Source organism: Paramormyrops kingsleyae, chromosome 10 (assembly GCF_048594095.1).
Source record: "Paramormyrops kingsleyae isolate MSU_618 chromosome 10, PKINGS_0.4, whole genome shotgun sequence".
In the NCBI taxonomy this organism is placed as follows: domain Eukaryota; kingdom Metazoa; phylum Chordata; class Actinopteri; order Osteoglossiformes; family Mormyridae; genus Paramormyrops; species Paramormyrops kingsleyae.
This window is the reverse complement of record NC_132806.1, coordinates 5254183-5278437: the sequence shown is the minus strand read 5'-3', so window position 1 is coordinate 5278437 and position 24255 is coordinate 5254183. Positions and strand designations below refer to the sequence as shown.

The following is a 24255-nucleotide window of genomic DNA, read 5'->3' as shown; positions in this document are numbered from 1 at the left end:
ATATTTTCAACAGGCTAGACTTCTGCTGGCTACTTACATTTATCAATGCACGACAAACTGTACCATGACAGACGAACACAATGAACAGGTCACTCAATGAGAATGAATGACGCAACCGACTGGGTGTTCTATCGCCGAGGTGGTTAAAATGGTACGGTCCACATTAGGGGTGTCTGAAATCGTTTTACATAAAATTTTCCTACACGGTGATGTTATCTTTATTTTTTTACAACAAAAGAAAAATGTTACCCCCCCCCCCCCCCAAACTGCTATTTTTGTCTCTTTGGGGGGGTCTGGGTCTTGACCGGGGGATACAGTACCCTCCGTAATTCGAACCATGCTTGCAGGTAACCATGGTTAACTGAGAAAGAACAATGATTTCAAGCACCACCCTCCTTTTAAAGCATCCTCTCTGCTATTCTAACTCAATCAGCATGCCAGTGTGATCTCCAGCCTTGTCCTCATCAAAACTCTCACCTGTGTTAACGAGAGAATCACTGAAATGATGTCAGCAGGGCTGAAATGCAGTGGAAACAGGTTTTTTGGGGTTAAGTTCACTTTCATGGTAAAGAGGGACTTTGCAATTAATTGCAATTCATCTGATAACTTTTCATAACATTCTTGAGTATATGCAAATTGGCATCATAAAAATGGCGGCAGCAGACTTTGTGACAATTAATATTTGTGTCATTCTCAAAACTTTTGGCCACGGCTATACAGTTTGCGCAAATCCATCCCCATCAGCCAGTGCCTGCTTACAGAGAGGAGCATGTCGGCAGGGTTTTCAGAGGTCAGAAAGTGACAAAAGTTGCTGCCCAGATCAGGTCTGTCCATCCCCCAAACATTTGTAATCTAATAAGCAGAATCTCGCCTAGGGCACCGGAACACCCAGTATTAGGGACATGGTAGTGGCCTGGAAGGGTGATCACGATGTTAAAGTCACAATCAAGGATGGGTCGAGGACATCTGTAGCTAGGACCCAGGAGCGTTCTTCTGGGCCATAGCTCTCACAATCCATGTGATCCTGGAGTTGGCTGCATTATCATGTGGAGTTTAGGGGACATTGGGCAGCATATACCATCTCACCATGAGGAAGCACAGGTGGCAGAGAGGACAACGGCATCCATTGGAAGATGCATGGGACCATAGCAGATGGGCTTGATGGGTGAATTGAGAAAGGTAGCAGAGATTAGGTAAGTACTGGGTACCTGCATGCAATAGAACAAAGGAGCCGACTCGTCACACCATGTCAACCATTCCTATGATGTGCAGGGCCAATTTATGACAGGTAGGCAACCTAAGTTTCTTGATGGACAGCCAGACCCGCTGGTCATCGTCGGCGATCTGGCTGCTGTTTTTGTCGGAGTGCATGTGCTCGCAGCTGTCAGTAGGCTAGTACCCAGAACCCCTTACTACTCCGATATCACCCCTCAACTACAAGGACCCCGCTAGGTGGAGAATCCCAGGGAAACAAGGGCAGCTGATACCCCAGGACACACTGGAAGGGTGTCAGCTGAGTAACTCAATTGCTGTGGGAGTTCCAGCCCAAGGAATGTACTGGGCCCAATCCATGCAACGGAACTGACACAACAACCTGAGCATCTTGGTCACTTTCTGGTTTGTCCGCTCCATCATTCCATTGGACTGCAGATGGTAACTAGAAAAGAAACTCAAAGACACATTCAGGCGGGAACAGAAGACTCGGAACACACAAGAGGTGACCTGGGAACCCCAGTCAGAAATGATATCCTGTGGGATACCAAAATACCCAGGTGAACAGCAGATCAGCCAGTTCCCCATCAGACAGAAGTTTAGAAAGGGGAATCAACTGGCACCCATTGAATGAAGGTCAGTGGGACATATACTTTATCTGCTGCACATTCCACAGGAGGGGGCTTTCGCTGACTGGCCTCCCTCAGGGACTCATCCAGAGTCCAAGTCACTGGCCCCAGAAAACAGGTAGGAGGGAGAATAGGGGTTGACCTGACTGGACAGGGTGTCTGTCCTGTTGACGTTCCTCGACACTGGGAGGTAGGACACTTTAAGAGTCAAACTGAGTGAAAATAGCAAGCAGTGGGCTTAATGCATGTTCAGCCATTTGGCAGTTTGTGTATACTCTAGATTTCGGTGGCCAGTTAACACCAGAAAGGGATATTTGGTTTTCTCTAGCTAGTGGCGCCATTTATCTAATGCCAACATAACAGCCAGCAGTTCCTCATTCCCCACATTGTAATTACAGTCAGCGGGGGGCAGCTTTTTCGAATAGAAGGCACAAAGGTTAAGTTTCCCCGAGTCCTTTTGCCACTGAGGTAGGACAGCTCCCACGCCCACTACGGAATCATTCACCTCGACCACAAAGGGTAGATCTGGGTCCGGCTGCTGGAGAACGGGTGCAGAACAGAACAGTTTCTTTAGACAGCGAATGCTACCTCAGCCTCTGGGATCCACTGCAAAACTGGGCCCTTCACACACAGGAGGGAGGGTCAGTGATGTACGTGGACATAGCCTCCTCCTCTAGTCAGGACAGGGAGAATAGATGATCCTGGGAGAGCGAGATGCCCTACTGGAGATAGGTGCTAATTGTCACAATTGGAACCATAAGGTGTCCTCTGTTGTGAAAGCTATACATTCTATATTCAATGTACAGGGATTGTTATATGTAGTACACATGTGCTCCAGTCAAATGTCTACTGTGTCAATGAAAATGGTAGCTTGTTTGGATATCTAAGGCTACTTCAAAGCATGATCTGGGTAAGGTTGAGAGGAAACAGGGTCTTACATGAAGCAGGTATTGTTCTCTTTGTGGTTTTTGCTCTTTGCAAAAGTGAGCCCAGCACAGTGCAGTTAGTGGGTCAGTCTTCCTGTGCTGCGTCTAACCAGTGGAAACATATGCAGCACTGCAGAGAAGCACTCAGCAGACAAACAAATGAAAATAACTTACAGTACACCTATATGTCACTTTTGAATTGCATGTTTGAAAACAGACTGTAGAGCCCCCCCCTATTCAAATCTGGCCCTTGATTCCAAATCTAGGCCTTGTTTTCAAGTCTCCCAGGTAGTTAGCTTAATAATTTCTGGCTCTAATTGGCCAGAGGCTTCACAACTGGCTCTCAGGTGAAGGAAAGCTGGAAAAGCAGCAGTGCTCGGCCCTTGAGGACTGTGATTTGAATAGCCCTGCTGTAGAGTAAGTGGTTTTGTTAAATAAACAGTAATGGGAATTATATTCCTACTTTTTGTGTTTATTGTGGGGCAGCACAGTGGCTGAGTAGGTAGTCACTCTTATGTCAGTGACTGTGTGTACATACGCGCCCTGTGACACACTGGCACCCCCACCGGTGTGGAGCCCAGCCTTGCGCCCTGTGCAGACTTGGATAGGTTCAGCCACCTGGCAGTTTGTATATACTCACAGGCTCATGAACTGTAAAGTGGTAACTAGGGCTGGGTGATATTGCCTAAAACTAAAATCTCCATTTTTTTTTTTCACTTGGACCCAATTTCCGATTCCGATTTAGATTTTATTCTAAATTTATTGATATATATAAAAAACAGACATTATACAAATAAGTTTTGTTTTCATTCTAACAATGTAAGCATGATTTAGGAACTGTCACGTTGCACAGTGCGCAAAGGGCAGACAAAAGAGCAGAACGTCAGGAATCAGGAAAAATACGAGGTTTAATAAAGGGGAAGTCAAACAGATACAGACTGACACTACAATGACAGACCTCGGGAAACAAACTCTGAAGTGGAATTAAATACACCGAACTAACGAAGACACCTCGAAACAGCTGATAAACACTGGGAATCCACATGAGGTTTACGAGGGGGGCGTGGCACAGGAGGATCGGCACGATCGGGTGTGACAGGAACAGCAAACATTTATTTTTGATTTTACAGTATTTTCCCCTAGTCTTAGTAGTTTACACAGGTTCACAAGTGCAAAAAAAATTCTTGATAAGGATCCATATTACAAAATGCACCGTCAAACTCATGTATGGCTGCATGTTTCGGCTGGACCATAGGTCTGAGGTAGCTCAATAAAACAGCACATTCTCCAGCAGCTTTGTGGTTTTTTCACGTGTACTGCTATATAAACGGGGTAGGGCTACTTCTGTAAAATACTTTCGGCTTGGGAGCTCATATTTGGGATCGATTGTTTTAAAGCATCTGGACAACCTCGTATTTTTAACAGTGTAAATGGGCACCGTATCTTTAAGGATATGAAATGTAACCGCATCTGTAATTTATTTCCATCGGGGTCCCTTCTTATCTTATGGTACGCAACGCGAAAAGACGCCACTATTGTTATTTGCTTTTTAGAGGGTTTTTGGAAGCTGTCACTTGCTTGCGCTTCTCGCATAGTTAGGCATTCCGTCCATTCTGGTCCATGCTTCTGACGGAGATGCTGAAATAAATTTGTTGTGCTGTTACCTTTAGTAGCCACCGACTTGAAACAAACTTTACAGTGTACAGTAGTTTGTTCATTGTCGGACTTAGCGAAATCAAGCCACTTCCAAATGACGGAGGTGGCACATACAGTACTGCTGGTTTTCAAGACGAGCTCCTCACTTGACGCATGTATACGTGCTGACATTTTTGCTGGTTCCCGAAGGGGCGGGAAGCCTTGACAGCGATCTGGTTTGCTATAATTTAATGTACTTCATGATTTTTAAAAAAAAAGCATAAAATATTTTGTGAGCATCATTTACTCAGTGATATTAACCTGAAGCTACAATAAATTGACTTGAATCCCGATTTTCATTCTGCACATCGTCTTAAACAAAAAATTCAAATTAATTGATAAAATCGATTCATCGCCCAGCTCTAGTGGTAACATACTAAAAATAATTGTGTGTTACTGCACTGTAAAAAATGAAAAGTTGACTTAACTTAAAATTTCAAGGCAACTCGCTGCATAGCTTTTTTGAGTTTACTCAACTTTGGAGCAAGTTATTCACTCAACTCAAGACACTGAGTAAAGTCACATGTCTATTTTTTGTTCAGCTAACACAGATTTTTTCGTTAAAAAGACTTGTAATACTTTCCCCATGTGTCTCGATAACTTATGTTATGTGTACTTTTTCCTGTGAGTTTTACGGACAAAGATCTTTTGTTCTAGTTAGCATTAACACAATGAAATAAAATAAAACTATAACTTCAGACAAATTATTTTCAACTTTATTTTCTTGACTGTAGAAATAAATAAAAACAAGGAAAAATAACTGTCATACTTCTTAACAGAAAAAAAATGACAGTCAATAAAAATATACAAAAAACAAATTGAAGACGCATAAATGAAGATTCACTTTTAACCTTTTTAACATGTAAAGGCTTCGATTCTATTCCTTAAAATGTTTTTTAAAAAAACAATACAAATGTAAAGTAAACAGTTTTTAGAACTGCAACTTTAGAAGAGCAACTTTCAACAATGAAAGAAGAAAGAAATTCAACACTGGATGGTCTGCCCACCTTTCAACACTGTAAAAGTGTCAACAATAACAACATATTCCTTTACAAAAAATAAATAAATGTTCAACAATCGCTTCAAATGTTTTTAGATCTTAACATTAAAATGCTAATATCTGTTTAACTGAAAAGATGCTCACACAAGATTTCTATGTTCACAGGAAGAGTTTAGTTTTCAGGGACTGTACCCTTGCAGAGCACTGAGTGCCCATTTCCATGAACACCTTCTCAATTACCTCAAAAGTATATTTGAGTTCTTTTGGGTACTGAAAATCCAAGGCAAAGATAAGGCCAAACAGGTAAGCAACAGCAGACTGCAGGTCTGAAATGTCTTTCAGAACAACTGCCTCCTCCAAAACAACAGAAAAGCTTGTAAAGGTAGGCAGTGTGCTAGGGGCGACATCATCCTCGGTCATGACAAGAATTCCCATTTTCATCCCTCTGGTCTGTCTGTCGGCTGGAGATGTGTCCTAAGGATACAACGAATACATCATTATCAGCTGATCTCAGTTTTGTATCTTTTTTTCTGAAAAACACAACTAATTATATGACACAACCAAATGTAATAGTTTTGGTGTGGATGGTTTATGGGAGTTACAGGGAGGAGGCCCCGGGGCAGACCCAGGACTCGCTGGAGGGATTATATCTCTCGGCTGGCCTGGGAACGCCTCGGCGTCCTCCCCGAGGAGCTAGTAGAGGTAGCTGGGGAGAGGGAGGTCTGGGTATCCCTCCTGAAGCTGCTACCCCCGCGACCCGAACCCCGGACAAGCGGACGATAATGGATGGATGGATGGATGGATGGTTTATGGGAGTGGATGGTAGCTACTCAACCCTTTGTCATCCAAGATCATGTCTTTCTTTCTTTAGTCAGAAAGAAATTATGTTTTCGAGGAAGACATTTCAGGATTTTTCTCCATATAGTGTACTTTAAAGGTGCCCCGAGTTTGAACTTCCAAAATGCAGTATAAATGTCGCTTCAAACAATCCCAAATGTGGCTGTAAATGATCCCAGCCGAGGAAGAAGGGTCTTATCTAGCGAAACAATCGATTATTTACATTTTTAAAAAGTTTTTACATACTTTTTAACCTCAATGATTTTTGAAGTTGAGGGAGAAAATACACAGTTTTTGACATACCCTAACTGTGCTGAATCGGAAAACACAGAGTTCAGGCAGAGTAAAACAAGACAAGCGTTTGAGGTTAGAAAGAATATATAAATTGTATTTTTTTCATGGAAAAAAAAACGATTGTTTAGCTAGATAAGACCCTTCTTCCTCAGCTGGGATCATTCACAACCGCATTTGGGATCACTTGAATTCACATTCAAACTGTATTTTAAAAGTCCAAACTCGGTCCACCATTGAAATGCACTATATATGGAGAAAAATATTGAAAGGTTATCCTTGAAAAACCTAATTTCTTTATGACTGAACAAAGAAAGATATGAACATCTTGGATGACAAGGGGGTGAGTACATTATCTGTAAATTTTTGTCCTGAGTGAACTTCTCCTGTAATCATCAAAATGATCATAAAGAACTGTGTGTTAAATTTTAATGATTAATGCTAAATTAAATCAAAAATAAAATGAAATCATAATCAATTTCCTCACAATGTATAGGTTTAGGTTTATATTTTCTATGATTATGTGGCAAGATGTTGTCAAGGCTTTGTATCTGCAGAATAAAACAAACATACTCACCAGATATTTTCTAAACAGTGCAGAAGGATCTTCACGGAGAAACAAAGGGAGGCCTTCCAGAACTCCTTGCTTTCTGTGATTCACAATATTTGAGGTCTGAAAAATGGGTACCAAATAAAAATAATCGATTAGAGATGTTGTGTAGTGTTATTTATTTTACCTTAACCTCCGATCGTTGTGTGCCAAAGCACAGGACCTTACGAGTTAACATGTATGCTTAATATGTAAAGTAATAAAACATCTACATCTACTTGACTACTATGAGTCAATGAATTGACTCCTCTAAAAGGCATTTAATAAAACCTTTGAATCTTTATAGCAATGTGTTATTCTAAATTCAGCATTTTATTTTATTAGCCCATGTTCACAGTTTCTTCCTGAACTACACTGAACAAAAATATAAACGCAACACTTTTGTTTTTGCTCCCATTTTTCATGAGCTGAACTCAAAGATCTGAAACATTTTCCACATACACAGAAGAGCCATTACTCTCAAATATTGTTCACAAATCTGTCTAAATCTGTGTTAGTGAGCACTTCTCCTTTGCGGAGATAATCCATCCCACCTCACAGGTGTGGCATATCAAGGTGCTGATCAGACAGCATGAATATTGCACAGGTGTGCCTTAGACTGCCCACAATAAAAGGCCACTCTGAAACGTGCAGTTTGATCACACGGCACAACGCCACAGATGTCGCAGACCACGTGGAACCACATCCAGCATGTTCATGATCGTCTGAGACCAGGACGACGAGCATGCAGATGAGCTTCCCTGAGACGGTTTCTGACATTTTGTGCGGAAAATCTTTGTTTATGCAAACCGACTGTTGCTGCAGCTGTCCGGGTGGCTGGTCTCAGACGATCATGGAGGTGAACATGCTGGATGTGGAGGTTCTGGGCTGGTGTGGTTACACGTGGTCTGCGGTTGTGAGGCCGGTTGGATGTACTGCCAAATTCTCTGAAACGCCTTTGGAGATGGCTTATGGTAGAGAAATGAACATTCACTTCACGGGCAACAGCTCTGGCAGACATTCCTGCAGTCAGCATGCCAATCGCACACTCCCTCAAAAGTTGCAACATCTGTGGCGTTGTGCCGTGTGATCAAACTGCACGTTTCAGAGTGGCCTTTTATTGTGGGCAGTCTAAGACACACCTGTGCAATATTCATGCTGTCTGATCAGCACCTTGATATGCCACACCTGTGAGGTGGGATGGATTATCTCCGCAAAGGAGAAGTGCTCACTAACACAGATTTAGACAGATTTGTGAACAATATTTGAGAGTAATGGCTCTTCTGTGTATGTGGAAAATGTTTCAGATCTTTGAGTTCAGCTCATGAAAAATGGGAGCAAAAACAAAAGTGTTGCGTTTATATTTTTGTTCAGTGTATTAACATGTTACCTGTTGATCAAGCTTGTTAAGTAGATCTTCCATCTCTTTTCCAAAAGCCCCCTGTCTTGCTCTGTACAACTTCAGAAGTTGTGGTGCATGTTGGTGTAACGAAGATTTGAATGTATCCAGGAGGTCCACATTGGTAATGCGTTTAAACTCATTACCTATCTGATGAGAGAAAAAAACAGGTTTCAGCTTTAAAATTGTTCAACAAACATGAAAATATCAGTAAAATAACCTCAATCATAAAGACTACTACAGCTAAATACTTCCTGTTAAGACTATTGCTTTTACCTCATTAGGAAGAGACAGGGCAGGCCATCGTTCCAGCACTTCAGACACCATTGGCACCCCTTCCACAATCTCTTTTCGTCGAAGTGAAAATGTCAGGCTCATTTTCTGACTGATGAGGATCGCATCTTTAGTCCTCTTCTTTAGTTCCTCCACCAATATGAGTCTTTCCTCCTCCAGAGTATCATCAGACTGGCCTCCAGGATGATCTGGTAAGTAATTAACCTCTCCTCGTTTGGCCTTTTTCAGAGGAATTTTCTTATCGTCACCATCTCCCCCACCTCTTTTCCTGTTGATATTAACTTCATGGCAACCAGCTGATCGCAGTTTGGACCTGTAATTGCCAAGTTTGAATTTTATGCTCATTTTCCACCCATCAAATCCTTTGCCTTTACCTGGCTCTGTAAGGCAGGGGTGTTTCAACACAAGTGCAGAAGCAACAGTTTCAATTTCCTCTGTGTGTGGGTATGCTTTAAGAACAAATACTGCCTCTGCAATTTTCTCCAAGATGTGGGACTTCATTTCTCTTGGTACACTTAAAGCCTTGTTTGTTTGTTCATAAGCCTCATTTGCTCTGCGAAGCCTCAATTCAACATCATACGAGAAAGTAGGAATTGGAAAAGGTGACGGCCACTCCAATGTACTTCTCATGTGGCTCTGAACGACGGCTGAAGAGCTCTGGGAGGAAGACGTTGACACACTGGCAGTATCAAGAGAGGAAACAGATTGTGTATCAGACTGTTTAAGCACAGATGAATCTGGGTCCCACACAATTTTCAAAACAGCCCTTTCAGCAGGCAGCTCAGAAATGTCTGTTAAATTGCACAGTTCATTTCCAAAGTCAGGGTCCTCATATTGTAGCAAAAAGTCTTCCTGAATCTCCAACTTTGATTTTAGTTTTGCTTTTAAACTGTCCACAGAGTCAGGCAGTTGTGAAAGTTGGACCTTCCGAATGTTTTGGGGTGAGATGATGACCCGAAGCCACATTATCTGAGGGGACAAGAAACAATAAACGAGTTGTTGTTATGCGTACACGGCATAATTATAACTTTACATGTCAAGCTTTGCAAGAAAACTTGCTTACCTTTTAATGTAGAAGAAAGACTTTCAGAGATACCAGGAGTTTTCCTGCTACTTTATATGCTTGCAGTGGACCGAGATCATTCAAAGACTCAGGATCCAAAATCTCTATCTCTGGACATATGTTTTCAACAAGCTCGAAGGACCTGTAATGTTCCAAATACCAAGATGAAAGTTTGTGAGAGATAAATGATACACTGTTGTCAACAATCATAATGCTGACAATCCTATAAAATTCTGGCAAACCACTGCACTGCCCAGCAGAAATGATCATGTCTTTAACATATCGCACACCTTGTAGGCGTACATCAGAACTTAAAGAAACTGTTTTCTGTTGAGGATACATTTTTGTGACTGCTGCCCTCAGTGTTGTATCTAATGAACCTGTCTCAACCACTTTGAGACTCTCGACATATAACTGTGGCTTGAACAGAGAGTGTCCCTCTAGAAAAAAAGCTAACATTTGCTGATGCTTTGTTGCAAGTGAGAGAAGCACGTTCTTGAAATTGTGGGTATCGTGCACAACTTTTTTAAAGAAACTGTGCTTTGCCTCGAATCTAATCGTCCATAATTCCACTAACGGCCCAAAGCAGCGGATCAGGTGCGGGTAATGGTCGACAAAGTGATGTTTTGGTCGTATGCTGAAATCAGGAAAAGTCTCTGTAAGTAATTTACGATGTTCTGCTATTTTACTCTCCAAATAGCTCAATGTCTCATCTGAGAACTTTGTAGATACAACCAATTCCACAATGTCCTTGAGGTCCATTAAAATCTCCCATGCAGGGTCATTTTCTGGGACACTGCTGCCAATCAAGAGAGGGAGTAATCGCAACAGGGTCCAATTCTCGTGTCCATTGCCACCGATTGTTCGTTTTGCAAAGCTTGATTTGGGAATTTTCTGTGGTTTATTTACACGATCTGCATACTTGTAGGGGAATGACTTGATACGACTATTCAGTTCCTCAAGTGATATGTGTCGTTTTGAAATCAAGTCCTTCAGACACAGAGATAATTCAACAGGGATGATCCCTTCAAAAAAATCATGCAAGACATCTGCAGGAAATCCTGTAATTGAATGAAAGTATGATAAGTGCTTGCTCAGAACACACTCCTTTTTTACACCATTCAAACTATGGAGCTGGTCATCATTCTGAAGTTCCTTCAGCAGAGAGTTGTGTTGTTCTGGGGTTCTTAACTGAAAATCTCTAGGCTCAGTGCTGGCAATTTGTTTATGACTGATTAGACAGAATCTGCAAAAGTTCTCAACAATGAAGCTTTCGTGGAAGCCTGCAAGGCCGTGTGCTCCAAGGTTATCGGCACAGACACAAAACACAGTTCCTTTCACGTACTGCTGTAGAGCCGGTACAAATATCCCCACCTGTTCCAGTGTCTTTATATCTTTAACCAATGGCTCAAGGAACCTCTCATAACCAAACAATCGTACATCATCAGTTTTTCCAAGAGCGGCTAGATTAATTAAATTTAGACTTGAACGACTTTTTGAAGACAAATTCAGAATGACCCAATATACAGCTGTAATTTTATGAATCTTTCTTGAGGTGCCGAGAGGGTTGCAGACTTCAAAGTCGTCTATGTATAAACCCAAAGCAATGCCACTGTCTTTTTCACCTAAAAGTTTGTTCTCCTTGTAGTATCTTCCATCCTGAAAAGACTTATATTGGCCAGGCAAAGACTCTTGATTAAACACAACCTTGTCCAAAAACTGTTGCTGACCAAGTAAACACTCCAGCTGCTTTGCAACTGAAACATAGACAAAAGAATTTTTTTGTGTCCTGTCATACAAATATTCAGTAGGTTCGATCAGTTCAAACTGCTCCTTAAAATACAAATTTCTTCTGTAATCTGTAGAGAATTTGCCTTGTGTTGAAGTTGTTACAAAAAGAGGATTTGTTTGAAAAAGTGCATCTGTAATGTCTTGCACAACCTGATTATTATCTGTTACAATGTTATGCTTGGCAAGTATCTCCCTAATTTTATCAAGAGCATAACACTTAGAAAAATCTAAAATGTCATGTAACTGCTCCACTATTTTCTGTATTGCACTTTTAGAAATATGCAACACTGTTTGCATAGAAAGAAAAAGTTGCGCAACTTTACGCTCAAGTATATCAACATCAACACTTTCTGTGTCCTGTTCTCTCCTTTCTACAGGCTCTTGTGATGAGATTGCAGGTTCAAGATCACCAGTTAACTCTGTCTCTGTGTCATCCAAGTCTTCTCTTGAGTCCTTATTTACTAATCTGAAATCTTGTATGGTGTGATTTTTATGTTTTCTTGTTTTGTGACTGCTAAAGCTGGAACGATTGTTGGTTTTAAAAGTGCATTTCTGGAAGGGGCACAGTACAGTTTCTTTATTTTGTAGATGTCTTCCAAGGTGAGCAAAATAGTGGATTTCAGTACAAAACTCATTAAAGTCACACAAGTCGCACAAAAATGTCCAATTTCCTTGATGTTTTCTGCTTCTGTTGTGTATTCTTGTAAGATGTGATTTGAGTGCACTTTGGGTTTTAAAGGTGCAAACACAGTTGTCATAAAAACAGTTCCAAGGTACTCCTCCTCCATGTCGCAGTCTTGTGTGTTTGAGAAGGACATCTTGAGAAGAGTGGGTAAATTTGCAAATTTTACATTGCATGTTTGAGCTCCTAAACCTGAAACACAAAAAAATGGCCACTAAATAAGCTGTATGTGTGTTTATGGCTATTGCTGACCAATGTATGTTATCCTATGGTGTACAGGCATATAATGTATAAATGTAATATAATGCAATATATTTGGTGTACACTATGCAATATATTGTACACCAACAATCTAAAACTTATTTTCCAGAAAGAATACAAAAATAATAAAGATGAATATCGTATACAATATTAGCAGTATATACAGTAGGTCAAAATACTACACTTATCTAGGTCTGTTGGTAACGTGGACAATTATTCTATCACAAACAGAACACCAGTATTTATTTATTAATTTTTTCAAAAATGTCATGTTAATTCTTAAAAAATAATGAAAGTTTAACTTGCATGATAATACTGGTGTTCTTGTGATACAGATTTATTGTTCATGTTACAAAACGGCCTAGACCAGTACTGCGTTTTTACCCATTTCTCAGTGCTGCTTACGACTCTTGTGTTTAATGCTAGAATGAAGTTCGTTTTCTGTGCTTCGTCAACACCATTCGGCCATTCTGTGTAGCAGCAACTCTTGACAGTAATCTAAAATGTCAAATATCTAACTGGATGGCTTTTTTTTGCATCAGGGGTGGTGGGCAAAATGCGCGCATTGTAAAAGAAGAGTTTTAGGCTCATTACACAGTGTCTTACACCATGTCTTCACCGGACTCAACAGCGGCTCGACAAAAGACAATAAACCCATTAAGAACCAGACATTTGTAGCGTCGCGTCCATATAATAGATTCATGTGTGCCTCTATCGAGTGCGGTGTATATGTTAAACTAATGGTGTTAACTGTCCACTTTAGCATTCTTTTTCTGAGATGTAACACGATTGCAGTCTATATGACAAATCACACATTATTTCCGTTAACTGTGGTAAATAAAGCCAGGACTGCAAACCACGAAGTTAGATTTGCAAGACATAAAATCGGGATTACGACATATTTCTTCTTATTAGAACGATCATGCAGACTTGCTTTAAAATAATAAACTTGACCAGTGACACTATATTTCTTAATTATGATTTTCAAAATCAGGTCAAAACACACAATTATACATTTTACTGGCATTAAAACGTGTAACAGTAGATATCTTTGCATGTCGCAAAAATGCTTAATGATCACACTAATGTTTTACAAACACTTTAACAACATAATAAATATAATAAAAGGAAAAAGCTACTTACTTTGAACAATGACGTTTTAAAATTTCAAGTTCGTCGTGATCTCTCGCTGCAGGTTTGACTGACGATCAAAATGGCGCTATCATTCCATGTGAGCGTCAACGTACGCATGTTACAGCGCGCATGCGCCAACTATCAAACCAACATGTGCTTGTAAACTTACATGTGCATATCCAGTCAACAGTTCAAATTAAGTTGGTCAGACAATTTTTGAACCAACTTATTTCCACTTATTGAGTCAATTTTTTTGAGTTTTATTGTCCAGTTAACTAACAGATTTAAGATATTCAAACTTTTTGGAAGTTGGATTTTTTACAGTGTGACAGGGACGGATTACGGACCGGGCCAGCGGGGCCGCTGCCCAGGGGCCCTTGGGGTGCAGGGGGCCTGTGGGGCCCCTAGCCCAAAACAATTTGCAACGCTTATCAACAATGTATTTTCGTTTGTCTATTTTATAGGGCCTACATTCTTTGATCCTCTGCCTACAAGGGCCCCTGACCCTATAGGGCCTCTGATGGAAACATGGAGGGAGGGCGTTTGGCTGCCAAGGGTCCTTGAATTGTGGTGGTTGTGGTGGTGGTGGTGGTGGTGGGGGGGGGGGGGTTGGGCCCTCATGAACGTTTTGCCCAGGGGCCCACACAACCCATAATCCGTCCCTGGTTACTGAGGATGCAGCATTATGTAACTCATACACCTTAACGAAGGATTTGGTACCATTACACCCGTCTCCGGACGTCCTGGCTCTGCCCTGCTCGCTGCCCACAGGTTCCCCCAGTTGTGCTCCACTCACTGCCAGAGGTCCCTGCTATGCTGTTCTCCCCAACAGGTGCCCCGGGTCAGCTTCACTTGCCTCACAGAGGCACAAACTAAGCCGACAGCCTCAAGCCTGACTCTCCTCTAGTATCTAGCCCCAAGCCTGACTCTCCTCTAACCTCTAGCCCCAAGTACAACTCTCCTCTAGTATCTAGCCCCAAGCCCGACTTTCCCCTAGCATCCAGTCCCAAGCCCGACTTTCCCCTAGCCTCCAGCCCTGGGCCCAGCCCAAATCTCTGCTAATCTCCAGCCTCAAGCTCGACTTCCCAGCTGCTGCTTGCTCCGAGAGGGTGGTCCAGGAGGAAGTCCAGATGGATGACCTGGAGTGGGATCACTTAGGTCTGGCCCTGAGTCCCACTCCAGCAATCCCAGTCCCCATCCAGAACATGGACCACCCTTGTCCCAAGTTCCAAGGTGGCCTGCAGTATCAACAGGGGCCTAAGAGAGGGACGACTGGTGTCTCTATCTCCCGGAGAGGGAGATGGTGGCACACGATCCATGTCTGCCATACCATTCTGGCTCCTGCCCTACAAGCCCCCTTGGGGCCTCCTTCCCTATCGACCCCTCGGAACCCCCCTGTCCCTGTTCCTGCCCCCTTCCCTGCTCTCTCCCTACAGATCCCTCATCACCCTCCGGTCGTTACCTGGCTGTCCCAGAGGTTTGCCCATAAAAATGAATGGATGATCCCCACAAAGGTTTGAGTACAGATTTGTGGAAAAAGAAAAAAATAAATAGAAAAAAACACGCGGTTACATTTCTAATAAATAGCAATGACAAATTTAAATAACAATGGACACTAAATCAGACTGCAAGTCAGAGACTTCAGACTTGACTCGGACTCTAATTTTATGACTCGTGAACATCTCTGCCACCTTCACACACAACAGGCATACAGGGAAGTCAGATGCCAGACAGTAAGGCACAGATGGTGGGTAGTTCACACAATGGCTAAAGACACGCGAGGATTGGACAGGGTTCACATATGACATATGCAAACACACATGCGATAATAGGGAAAACAAAACAAGTATTTACAATAGCACACACAGGGGCTATTTACAATACCTGTGGAGCATGCTGTGATATGTTAATTAGCTTCACTTTGCAGAGCTGTCCCGATGATTTTGGCTTCTTAAATGTTTTTTATTTCGTCAACACCCAACATTTAAAACAAAAAATGCAATTTACCCTTTCTGACATCAAATAATCAACCCTTAAACATAATAACCTCTCTTCAACACATTTGGTCCAAATATGTACCCACGTAATGCAAACAACAAATGGTAAATTTTTCCCTCTTCTTACCAGAGTTCAGTTCAATTAAATTATGAAAATTAAAATAAAGATATCTTGACCAAGCCACTAGCAAAGCAAAAATTTGAGTATTTTAGGAGAAAGCTTGGACTTTGTGTTGTTTAATGCTACCTTAAGTCTAGCGTTAATACTGAATACTCTATGTTCAAAAACAAAAACAAATACTCTGCAAGCAATGCAAAAGGGTAAGAAATAAGGTGCTTGCTTGTTTGAGTAAAAAAAAAAATTTTTTATTTGTAAAGTTGAACATAGTTGTCTTTAATTTTTGTCTTAGAACCATTGTAAAATTAAGTGGGAGTGTTGAAATGTAATTTGACAATGTTGGAAGTGTTGAAATACTGCCATCTAGTGTCCACAGTTTTTTTTCTTTGGTGTACTTCCGGTTAGTTGGTTTATACAATAAAAAAGAAAAACTTCAACAGAAATTGTAAAGGGGTGAAGAGTTTGTGGATGGTGGTCAAAGTCCTGGATTATAGACTGAACCTTGTTGCTGAGGCAGTTAAGGTACAGTTGGTCAATGGAGGGCAGTTCAGTCCAAATGATGTTCTTAATAGACTTCACAATGTATTAACTTCCTGTTATGTGGGTCCATCATACCATAGTACGACTGTAAGAACACTCTCATTGATACTATGGTAAGACGCTGTCAGGAAGCACTGCTTTTCTCATACCCTATTGGTCTTCTTGAAGCACAGTGGACAGGGACAGAGAGATATTAGTGATGTAGGTAAAGACAGGGGCTAGCTGTAGTTGCATAATGCCATATCAATCCATCTATCTCTTATCCAACTGCATGCTTAAAAATTGTGAATGATAGTATTAATTGTTAAAATGACAATTATCTAGAATTTCAGCCTAGTTACTCAGTTAAATCACTATTTAAACCAAAAATTGTTTCTGTATGTTTCATAGAATCAATAAATATTTTGTTTTACATACATATAAATCTTCATAAAGTGTATTGCACATGGTATTCCACAGACACTGCCACCACAGCAGATGCTTTTCTTGTTAGGACAATAGCTCAGGAAGTGGTTGATGGATCTCTTGCAACGTTTACAAAGGTTTGTACAAACTAAAACTGATTAAATTTTGAAACAGATCCCCGCCACACCCTGCCCACCTGAACCTACTGTTTCCTCCCTAGTGTAGCATAACGAACAATGCATGTTCCATGTTTGCCTTACCTCTCCTTCCTGCAGCAGCAGCATGTGGCTCAGTGGGCTAAGCCATGTGCCTATAATCACAAGGTTGCTGATTCAAGCCCAGCCTTAGCACATCTGCAGGTCCTTGAGCAAGACCCTCAACCCCCAGCTCCCTGGGAACCACTACAGGTGGCTGCCCTCCATGGGCAGCTTGCTCTACAAAGAACAAGTTGAGGGAGGCATAAAAAGAACTTCCCCACAGGGATTAATAAAAGTGGCAATTATTATTATTGTGCTACTCACTTCAGGTGCCTCTCATTTGCTCCCTTGTTAGCCTTGTATAAATGTACTTCTCAGTCCTGTCATTAATGTTGCTGCTCCTGTTTGCCTGTGTGTTCTTCACTTCTTATGATTCCCCTGTTATCCAGTTATTTTCTAGTCTAGTTATTTTGTAATAAAACCCATTTTGTTTGCCTTCATCATAGTGTAACAGTCGCCCTTTGCAATAACATAAAATCCAGACACTTGTGTTCAATATCTCTTTGGGAGCCAGTAATTCCAATTCCAATTAATAGCAAAATGGCAAAAACACACCTGAATGAGTCAGTCAAACAAAAGATGACACTTAATAAAAAGAAAATGTGTGTGCAGATATGTTAAGCATTACTTGTCAATGGACTTTTGATATGAAACCAATAACTTTGCAAGTGTCCTAAGACTTTTTGTGAGCATTGTACCTGTAGGGATTGTTCCAGGGAGAATTCTCCAATGTCACACCTCCCTCCCAGGAAACCCCACATCACATTAGCCACGCCCACCTGGGAATCCCAGCCAGTCCAGAAAGTCCCATTCACTCCTCATCATTAGTTTGCCAGTGTTTTGTATTTTTAGTCCCACTTTTTTCCAGCTGTTGCCCATTAGTTAGTTACTTCTCCCTCTATTTTAGTCCCTGGGGCACTTTTACCAGCGCAACCTTCTTCGTTTGAGAGTTGGTGAGGTTCCGTTTCTATGTGCTTTACTCTGTTTTCTGTGTTCTGGTGAATCTTGAGTTTCACCAGTGGAGGGGAATGTTTGAAGGGTTAAATCTACCAATGACCAACCAGTTATCTATTATAGCTCATAGGTGCATCTCATGAACCTTAATTTGTCAAGCATGTATTGACAGGGCACAACACTGAGTTTCTGACAATAGAGTGACCCCTACTTCCCATTCCTTAACCCGATTGAGGGGCTCTACTCAGCATGGAGGTGGAAGGCTTACGATCGCCAGCCACATACTCAGATTAACCTGCTGGCTGACATGGATGCAGCATGTGAGGACATTACAGCAGATGCCTGCAGAGGCAGATAAGACATTACAAAAGATTCTTTCTGCGCTGCTTTGCAAGAGGAGATATCCATTGTGATGTGGATGAAATTCTGTGTGCAGATGGATGGGAACGTCAGTACGTTTAAAAAGACTGCACTGTAATTCTCTATACAACACCTAATGTATAGTTCTGTTTCAGTGCTGTTTCCTCTATTTGCATTTCTAATTTTTCATTTTTTCCCTTTATGCTATGCAGTGCTGTAAACCAGTCTTGTTTTTTCTTTTCTGTATCGCAATGACATGGTCTGTCAACAACTTACAGTACATACAGTAATATGTAACTTTGTACTGTTGAAATTGATATATGCACTAGGACTGGTTTGAGAAACACTGGTCTCAGATTGATAACAAGAGCCTGAGACTGTGCTGAGCTTATCTGAGGGAGATGATTAGCAAATGCTCTCACAGTGTCTCAGCACTCTGTACAAAGAACTTCATTACTCTGTAATTTTTATCTAATTGTTCTATTTATCTTATTTGGTATGTAATTGTTATCGTTTTAACTGGCTGTCAAGGAGTAAATTAATTAATATCATGTAAGTGCAGGTTAGAATTCCTTTCACTATTACTTAAATTCCTGTGTGAACAGCCAATCAGATCAGCCTGATGTGTATCTTGTACCTCTCTGTTTCCTGCCCTTTCATCCCGACCACGACCATGACCTCTCACTTAGCAGCAGAGCAGTTTGTTCGAAACGAGTGGAACCACAAAGATGTTCAGACTCTTTGGTCTTCTCATTTTTATTAGTAGGGTCCTAAAATATTAAATAATATTTTTTGTGGGATTTTAATATTTTTATATATCCTGTATGATGTGATTAGTGTAATAAGTATTTGGCCATTAAATCTTCATCATACGTAATAGTTATTCTGATTACTATTATGATATTTGTCTTATTTATTTCTTTGTTTGTTTGATTATTTATTCATTTGTGTTTTTCTGTTTTTCCAGACACTGCACTGGCTGTGGATGTTGTTCAGCCCAGTCTCCTGATGAGGGTTCAGCTTGGAGACAGTGTGACTCTGACATGCTTCCGTCCAGAAGATGTTCCTTTTGCTGTTTGGTTTAAGCAAGCTGTTGGTCAGAAGCCCCAGCTCATGGCGAAAGCACTTCGCTACTCAACTGCTGAATTTTACAAGGAATATAAAAACATAGAACGTTACTCCTTACAGAATGCAGAGGGGAGTTTTAACCTCACTATTTCCAACGCGGAGCCATCAGATTCTGCAGTGTATTACTGTGTTGCTGTATTCTTTAATGAAATCGCATTTGGAAATGGGACCTTTGTCATAATCACAGGTAAATGAGACTCCAACTATTTTCATATTTGCTTTTTTATAGTGTTGATAAGATTGTCCCCTGACAAACATTTCTGACAGTTGAGCTGTGTGCCAATATAAAATTAAGAAAGATAGTTGATGTAGATTGCGTGCTTTGGTCCATGAATGTTTTTCTAAACAACAGTAAACAAAAACATTTTTTAAAGTTTTGCAATTAGAATTACAATGTTTTTATCGTTATTACGCACAGAAATAGCTGAAATATGTGAAAATAAATATAAAAATACAAATTAATAGGAGGCAAGTGTCATCTTATGTGAAGTGGATTTTAGTTATGAGTGTAATGTTAAATATAATAATTATTAAACATAAATATATGATATACATACCTAAACAAAATATACAGAAGACTGCGGCATAAAGTGACATGTGCCTTTATTTATGAAAACACTGCACAGTAACTGTACTGATGAAACAGTGGGATTCTGGGCTTATGTCAGTGTCTGGCTCAGTGTGGTAACGGCCCTGGGAGAGAAGCTGTTCCCGCCATAAATAGTCCTGTAGCGCCTTCCTGATGGCAGCAGCGCAAAGAGATGGTGGCGGGGCTGTGATGGACCCCTCCTGATGTTACATTGATACATTTATACATGAACATGCACTGCATTATATTATTACATCTTGCTTGCTGTCAGCAATCTTCAGCCAAAAGCTTAACCTTCTCTTTATACAGATGTTACTCATTGCAGTCTCTTTAAAAGAAATTTAAAAAAATGTTTGAGTTGCTAATATAGGACTGTGCAAAAATCTTAATCAACAAAAGAAAATAATTTTTTATGTTATTTATCCGAGCAATCAGTGTATGTTTGCTCCGAAAAAAAATATGATTTAACAAAAGAATCAGGGATGTGCACCATTCAGAACTGATTTGAGAATGGCCCTTAAATTTCAGTTACTTTGTTAATCTGAATTAAATTTGAATTGTGGTTAAAAACAGAATGTGGCATTGCAGTTCATATTTGAATTTAAGTAAGTAGAATGAAAAATGATTTGGATTCAAATAAGTTCATATATGTACTGTAGATGTAGCTTTTAACTATACAGTCTATTATGAATCACACATAAACACATTATCATTGTTATGTATCGTTGTTATAAAAATGTCATTGCAACATTTGAAGTGTCACCTAAAATAATAATGAAACTGTCATTTTGTGTACCATGGTGGATCTGCTCATAGGAAAAGCTGAGTGTCTCTCCTCAAACGTTAGTGTTGGCTGCAGTGACTGCAGTTTCTAACCTAAGAAACATCACAAACTCTTTTACTGCATCAAAAGTCAAACTGGTCCCTATTCCTGTCATGAAAGCTTCACATAATGTCACTGTTACCTGAGCCAACCATGTTTACCAGAGGATGCCAACCCTTTGGCTGCAGCTTTCTCTGCACAAACTGAGAGAGTCTTCAGTGTAGCAGGAAAAGATTTCAGGACAGAATATTGAAAATAAAATCATGAAACCTTTGAAGATTTTATGCTGACTAGATGTAATAATATTGATTGTAATAATGTGTATTGGAATAATTGCATTTGCCATGATCTTTTGCTTTTTGTTGTAGTATTATGGTTGAATATAAAAACTTACTTTTCTATGTGTAAGAAAATAAATAGGAGCAACTACAAGAAACAAAATAATTCCTTTTGCTATGTGCACTTTCTCTTTAATGTTAAAAATATACAAACTGTCACGCCCTGCATGCCTTGTTCCCTGTTGTGTGGCTTTAATGAGCCTCACCTGTTCCTCATTTATCCCTGATTATTGTTTGATTGTTATTAATGTACAGTATATTAAACCTGATAATGTATGTTAGGATATTCAAGGTATACTTTCATGCTGCTTATGAATGTTTTATGAATCCATTATACAGGTATTATGTAGGTGCAGTTACTGTAATTACTGTTATATTGTTAATTACTGTTAATATATACTAATAAACAGTAATACATTATAAAGAGACAAGAATTTCAACTGTTCTCCAAAAAGTTACTGATTTGTTGGACAGCTACAAGAACATCACATTTCCCAAATCTTTCTAAAATCAGCAATAAAAATCTTTGAGGGAAACTGCATTTGATGAACTTTGATGAACGGTATTTTCCATTGTTTCTCTCAAAGGGTTGTCATCATAAACATTTTCCTTTTCAGGTAAAGACTCCAACAGCAGGACTGTGGTACAGCAGCCTGTGTCTGACACAGTGCAGCCAGGAGACTCTGTGAGCCTGCAGTGTACAGTAGATACTGGGAGCTGTGCAGGAGAACACAGTGTTTACTGGTTCAGACATGGATCAGGAGAATCCCTTCCAGGAGTCATTTACAGCCACGGAAACAGGAGTGATGAGTGTGAGAAGAGCCCTGAGGCTGGATCTCCTACACGGAGCTGTGTCTACAGCCTCCCCAAGAGGAACCTCAGCCTCTCTGATGCTGGGACTTACTACTGCGCTGTGGCCATGTGTGGGGAAATGCTGTTTGGGAACGGCACACAGCTGCATATAGACGGTAAGCATTAAAATGAGTCAATGAAATCATTTAAAAATCCAAATGCAAAAAGATCCAGCAGTCAGAAATGAGAGTGTAAATCCATTATTATCGTTGCAGTGTGACATCATCTCAGTTTCATCATGCCAGTTACATTAGACTTTTTTTTTCTCCAGGATTCCATTGTTCTTCAGAGATGATGGTGCTTATCTGTCTCTCCATTATAAGAGCTGGACTTCTCCTCTGTGCTCTGCTGATATTCACCCTCTGCTATGCCGCAGTCAAGGTATCGTAGCCAGTGAGTACTTTACAAATTCCTTTGGAGGAATTTTCATTCAGCTTATGCTGTTATCGTAGAAGCTGATACCTTGCAAAAGACAATTTTCACATTTTCACTTTTTAATCAATATGTTCGATCTGAAAAAAATATTTGCATGATTTCTACAATCTGATATCTGCCATTAATCTAATTCTGTCATGTAGCAATAGAATAGAGCCTGTGATGTTTTATCTGTTAATTTGTCACTTCTTACTTAGCAACAAAGAATGATACAATGATACTTTCTACATATTAGCTGTTCAGGAATGCCTTTTCCATTGGTTTTTAAGCCTGACAGTTCACTCGAAACATGTGAAATGAAACAAGTGGGTCAAACCATACTCAGAGAAAATTACTTTTATAATTCTGTTTTTCCATTACTTAATGTAATATATACTATGCAACTTTTCATTTAAATTGATACATTTATCAATGTTAGGGAATGAATTGTAAATAATAATCTATTATATTTTGTGTATGTTAATGAAATTCAGCTTAATTTCGGAAGTTTGGGTAAACTGGTAGGAATCATTCATTGATCTGGATAATTGTGTGCAAAATTATATAGTTCAAAGAGAAAAAAGTTTTACAATCTGTAAGCTTATGGTTATATTTTTGGAAGCAGCTACTCATTTTGTGTGTTTAGAGTTATTGTATTAAAACAATATGAACTTTTGCTGTTTTAAGGTACAATTATTCTATTTTATTTTAGCTATTCACAGGATCTGCATTTGTCATATTATGCATAAACTAGTGTAGAAGAGGATATATTCATGTATAGCCATTAAATGTAATTTGGTTCCATTCTTATTACCATTGGCTGGCATGACAATGCTTCATTTTCAATAGATTTAATCTGTTTTTGATTAATTTCCTTTCTCACATTAAGTTATATTTAATATTGTTTACATTTGAGAATGCAAAAGAATTTTATTTGATTAAGGGTTGTTTCCTTTGAGTATTTTGCCTCTATTTTAACTGTTTCATATGTGTAGGTTATGCGTCATTTCCTGTATACCGGTGGGAGAGTGATAAGTTGGTATGAGCGGCTCAGTTTTGAACTGTGCAAGAGTTTAAAAGAGACAATCTAAGCAAGGATTTTCAGAGCAGACCTTCCCTCTTAGCTCACAAGCAGGGAAAAGTTTTAAATTTTGTCAATTCATTTACATTAAAAATAATTTCAGTAGCACAGGGAATCTGGCTGCTAACTGCCTAACTCACATCTGTAATCAGAGGTATTTCTTCTATTTTTTTTTTTACTGTTTTGCGTCCCTTAATCAAACGTCACATTAGGCCATCGCCTGTGTCACCTATAGGCAGGGCCAGCCCTGCCCTCCACTCTGTGTGTCTGGAGTTAGAATCAGAAAGATATTAAATATACAAGGAATTTGTCTTGATGGGTGAGTCTCCGGTGTGACATGCAACATGCAAGACAATTCAAGGCAATGAATAAGTATGTACAAATGAATGTTTACACTGTTACCACTAGACTGTCTACCTGCAGTTTCCTAGGTAGACATGCTGTCTCCTGTTTGTCAGGAGGTCTGTTATCCACCAGCAGATGGAGTCTGGCACAGCAAGCTGGGAGAGTTTAACCTGCAGCAAATCAGGAACAATGGCATTGAAGGCAGGGCTAAGGACCACAAACAGACCTCCGGTGCTGGTGTGTGGCCTGTT

The 24255-nt window shown here is 40.1% G+C and overlaps 1 protein-coding gene and 1 long non-coding RNA gene across 2 annotated transcripts; one reads left to right on the top strand and one right to left on the bottom strand.

Moving 5' to 3' along the window:
* Positions 1 to 5156: 5156 nt before the first annotated feature.
* Positions 5157 to 14112, bottom strand: LOC140593145 (uncharacterized). Its single transcript, XR_011993409.1, has 6 exons — positions 13813 to 14112; positions 9936 to 10077; positions 8855 to 9841; positions 8570 to 8728; positions 7168 to 7263; positions 5157 to 5936 (listed from the first exon to the last, which is right to left on the bottom strand). It is a non-coding gene; the product is annotated as an uncharacterized lncRNA (long non-coding RNA).
* Positions 14113 to 19136: 5024 nt separating this feature from the next.
* Positions 19137 to 23355, top strand: LOC140593144 (uncharacterized). The gene is made up of 4 exons (XM_072717062.1): positions 19137 to 19196; positions 19402 to 19749; positions 21930 to 22280; positions 22436 to 23355. The coding sequence occupies exons 1-4, from the start codon at positions 19163 to 19165 to the stop codon at positions 22552 to 22554; spliced, it is 852 nt and encodes a 283-aa protein (XP_072573163.1). The 5' UTR covers positions 19137 to 19162; the 3' UTR covers positions 22555 to 23355.
* The last annotated feature ends 900 nt before the right edge of the window (positions 23356 to 24255 follow it).

Excerpts from the sequence above, each read along its gene's own strand:
- LOC140593144 (XM_072717062.1), top strand. The coding sequence starts at position 19,163 with ATGTTCAGACTCTTTGGTCTTCTCATTTTTATTA. Across the intron at positions 19,197-19,401 it reads TGGTCTTCTCATTTTTATTA|ACACTGCACTGGCTGTGGAT; the intron begins GTAGGGTCCTAA and ends CTGTTTTTCCAG. Across the intron at positions 19,750-21,929 it reads GACCTTTGTCATAATCACAG|GTAAAGACTCCAACAGCAGG; the intron begins GTAAATGAGACT and ends TTTCCTTTTCAG.